Source organism: Austrofundulus limnaeus, unplaced genomic scaffold (genome assembly GCF_001266775.1).
Source record: "Austrofundulus limnaeus strain Quisiro unplaced genomic scaffold, Austrofundulus_limnaeus-1.0 Scaffold2437, whole genome shotgun sequence".
NCBI classification, from domain to species: Eukaryota; Metazoa; Chordata; class Actinopteri; order Cyprinodontiformes; family Rivulidae; genus Austrofundulus; species Austrofundulus limnaeus.
Window position 1 is genome coordinate 17,044 of NW_013954839.1, and position 4,411 is coordinate 21,454.

At 42.5% G+C, this 4,411-nt stretch overlaps 1 protein-coding gene across 1 annotated transcript in view; it reads left to right on the plus strand.

The window, feature by feature from the left end:
* Nucleotides 1-3,318, plus strand: part of LOC106510995 (mitogen-activated protein kinase kinase kinase kinase 4) — a gene marked incomplete at its 5' end in the record, with an annotated part of 11,564 nt that extends 8,246 nt beyond the window's left edge. The window contains 1 exon segment of the mRNA XM_013999732.1: nucleotides 2,598-3,318. Coding sequence (XP_013855186.1) covers nucleotides 2,598-3,119 — 522 coding nt within the window.
* Between the last annotated feature and the right edge of the window lie 1,093 nt (nucleotides 3,319-4,411).

Sequence of the window (4,411 nt, forward strand, 5' to 3'; positions counted from 1 at the left end):
GTCATTCTGTGATAAATCACTTGTTGCTCTTTGATTTCTGCTTCATTACCTGAAGTTTCTTTGAACTGAAACAACATAAGTGCTACAGCCAGAGTGGGAACTCAGCTTTGATGTTTACATTAGATAAAACCAACCATATCTGTGCCTTATAACTTCCACATTAATACACATCACACATGTATGGACTGTTTTGCAGACACTGTTAAGCTCCGCCTACCAGACACAGCGATGGTTTCCAGTACTAAAACAAAAACATCACTGGCTATCCCAGTGCGAGCAGTTTTTTTTGTGCATCACCTGTGTAAAATGTCCCACTCCATTAAATCAAACCCACCAATCCTCTTAGCAAACACTGTGTTGTGGAAGTGGTGTGGTGTCAGTGAAATGTCTGCTCTAAGTTCAGGGGCAGTTGTTTTCAGCTGTAAAGTCTTGTAATTGAGCAAAATTACATGAAACAACCAGATTCTCTCCTTCTGCTTTTAATTGGTATATTTTGTAACGAGCAGACCAGGGGTAGTCTGGTCCTTACCTTCCTACAGCTCCGCTCAGTTCTAGATCCTTCTCTGCTCCGTCTGGGACTTCTCCCACTGAGATGATTTCACTGGCAGATTTTTAACGGACCAATCAGAGAACAGAACGTTGATGTTCTGCAGTGTCTGCTTGTAGTTTATTTTACCTGGGCCAATCAGAGAACAGAAGGAGGAGCTTTGAACAACGTTGATGTTCTGCACAGTGTCTGCTAGTTATTTTAGCATACAGCAGTGGAGGAAGTGAATGAAGCCAGTCTGTGTTGATAAGGCTTCAAATTAAATTAAATTAGTCTGACAAAGCAGCAGCTCTCATTTACAGTCGTCTCCTTCAGCTCGGTATATTTCTCCTCTCAGTAGGGTTGTTTACAGCACACGTGATTTCCTGTTAGCTTCTTAGCTTAGCCTCCTTCACAGCGACATACAGTACGTTGCAACCAACTGATCCAGTTATTTTAAACTTCAGCAGAGGCCACGCCTCCTGAAGGAAACACTTCTCTATAGCAGAGGGTCCAGACCCTGGTATGAAGCCAAGTGAAGGACAGGGTCTGGTTTAAACCAGGCTAGACCAGGGGTGGAGTGAGGAGAGTTTTCCATGCAGACAACCATGATCCCTTAGCTTTAAAGTGCCTGTCACATCAAACTTTTGTGATGAATATGAATGCATTTTTGGAAAGTTAACATATTGCAAAGGAAATTTCACACCACTGAGAGGAACAGTTGTTGAGATATTTGCAYGTGAAGTAACAGGAAGTGATGTCAAAGGGGAATGTSWRCATGTRAACARAGCTTTGCTACAACAGCCAACAACACAGACAGCAGGGAGTCTTCTGATGTTTCTTTACATTATTTTAATCCCTATAAGAGAGAGATGAAGAAGAGTCAGAGTTCAAATAATATTATAATAAACAAAGAACAGTTTTCTTTCTTAAAGAGTTCCCCTTTGATGTCACTTCCTGTTTCACTTTAGATGGGCCAAATTTAAAGGAAAATATGTCAGTTATGGGACAAAATGGGTTAAATCACGTGCTTTATGCCAATTTTCTTAAATATGAAGATATTTTCGTTGACTGTATTTGAAGGCGAGGCACTTTAAATCCATGTCAGCAGAAAAAAAAACAAAATCTAAGTTCTGTGTTGTACTTACTAATCAGTGGACACAACACAACTCAGCTGTTGTACCAGTAGCTCAAATATGTCTTTTTCATTGACTGGTTCTAGCAGCTAACACTAAAAACAACATGGAGTAGGTGGCAACAGGAAGTCAGACGTGGCTTAAATTTAAACATCATTGCTACTTTAGTCATAAAGGCTWTTCCCATGACATTTTTAGGCATATTTTTATGATTTACATTGCCATGGTAACTCAAAACGCCAATGAAAATAAGGCTACACATGTGAGGACCGAGCCGGTCATTGTGGTACAACATCTTTTTGTAAAGGGACCTGCCACTTTGTTCAAATAAGGAGGGAAACCTTTAAGTTTAGTTGTTTTTTTTAATCCGCAGCAGGAGGTGGATGTAGGGCAAGATAAAGGGTCATATCCTTTAATAAACCCTGTTAAATACATATRAACATCTATTTATGAAGCACCTGTGTATGGATATCACATGTATCACTCACCTGTCTGAGAAGCACAGTATGTGTCTAACTTGTTTCTTTATTACAGTGTAATTTAGTTTAGTTTTAGTTAAGGTAATTGTAACAATCCCTCATCAATAATTTTACTCTTTGAGTTTATCAAACGTTCAGTTTTAAGAATGACAGAAAAACACTTCTTACATTTCAGGTGAGATGAAGATTTAAATTACCAGCTGACAAATCCTGATTTGTTCTGCACAACCTGAAAATAACAGGAAATAAAACAAACTTTCATTTAGCTTTTTTCCTCCTTTTTTTCAACCCGTGACCCAAACTGTGAGAATCGTACCAGTCCATATCATATTTGTGTTGATAAACCTGTAGCAGGTTGTTGATGCAGCTGAGTTACTGTTACTGGTTTAAAAATTAACATTTGTTCATGTCGATCTTTGTCGGTCAGTCTGTGTGCTTTTTGTGTTTGCCACATAGAGATCTGTGGCTCCCAACCAGCTGCTTCAGCACACATCCCAGCATTCCCAGCATTCCCAGCTTCAGCTGCAGGCTGAGCCCCAGCCTGCGGCCCAGCACCAGCAGCCCTCAGGGGGCAGGAGGTCCCACCGCACCCTGCCCAAAGACCAGACCCAGCTGCTGTCGCTGCAGCACGACCACAGGGAGAAGGAGAGGCTGAGGCAGAGAGCGCCGCCTGTGGCCGCTGTCCACAAGCTAACGGCTGTTAGCGGTCACAAAGCTGCTCCTGCTGCTCCTGCTGCTCCTGCTGCTCCTGCTGCTCCTGCTGCCGTGCCCTGCCGCCCTGCAAACACCCAGCGCCCAGCGGTAAACCCTGCTTCCCTCTGCGGACCCTCTGTCCCCTGTGACCCCCACGTGTTGCTGCTCCTCACTCTGTCAGGCTCTGTTTGGTGTTCAGCTTCTCTTTGCACTGCTCCAATGCAACGCTTTTTCTTTTACACAGCTGACCACTTGATTTTATTAAATGTTAATCCAGTGGTTTAAAGGTCAGGAGGAAGCAGACTTAACAAAAGTCAACCTGTTAAAACCAGTTTAGATCTAAGCACGTGATTTATCTAAACTTTGACTGGTTTTGGTTCTGTCTGATGGTACTGTGCTTTGGTTTGACTTGTTCAGGACTTTTATTTTATTCAAGAATGCTGAAAAATAGAATTTCACTTACAAAATAAATAAATGAAAAGATTATTTTAGATGAGCTCATTGTTTAAAGGCCCAGTCCACACTACTCTGGGTCACAAATGTGTATCTTTCTGAAGGACTGGTGTGGACATGTCCCCACCAACTGTGGCCGGACAGGGACGGTCCCCACCAATATTTGCACATCTTTTTTCCTTTGAGTGCATCTACATTTCCCGACAGTAGGCAGCAGGAACTGCTGTGTCTACCTTTTTCTGAAAGAAAAAAAAAGTACGCTGCGCCCGATGCCTCCGGCCCCCTCCCTCCTGCTTCTCATCTCTCTCATATCACACTGCAGAAGCTGCTGGGAGCCTGCTACACCTTCCCCTTCACCCCCTCCNGTACAACCAGAGGACCACAGGCAGCAGAGGAGCAGGCAGTGGAACAGGAAGTACCATCATCGTCACATCTGGAGTCAGACATGAAAGCTACAGACGGGCTGAGGTGCCTCCAGATCCATGGTATCAGAAACATTAAGTAAAAGACTTTAATGTTGTCTAATTTTACATTATTAGATGAACACAGAAACACAGCAGTTACAGTATGTTCTCACACAGTACATGCTTTAGTTTTTTATTTACAGTGGATCTGTTAATGGCTCCACTCACTGAAGCTGGTCCTCCCCTCCGAGGACTCACAGAGGGCCAGGACACATGAAGGCCTGCACTGACCAACTTCAGGACTAACAAATGTGAGGAGGACTGAGTGGGCGGGGCAGCAACACTAAACACAGGAACAACCAAAACCTTCAATATTTAAAACAAAACAACCATTAATAATGAAGAGCTTCTACTAAAATTAAAAACACACACCAAGCTCATGTTTGGACTCAGGACCATCAAACTGTGACCAGGAGGGGGCAGTGGGCTCCACTAAGTCTGGGGGTGGTCATTGGCCCCCTGGTCACATGACTCTAACGCAGCCAAACACACAACATTTTAAAGTGTTGACCATGTGAACAAGAAAACTTTATCTAAACCTTTACATTTAAACATGTCACACAGCTTTTAACTTGTTACAAATAAATAGAGTTTAGAGATCTTTGGATTAATTTTAAATAACATAAATTTCCTCTAAAAGCTACTTTTTACATCACTAAG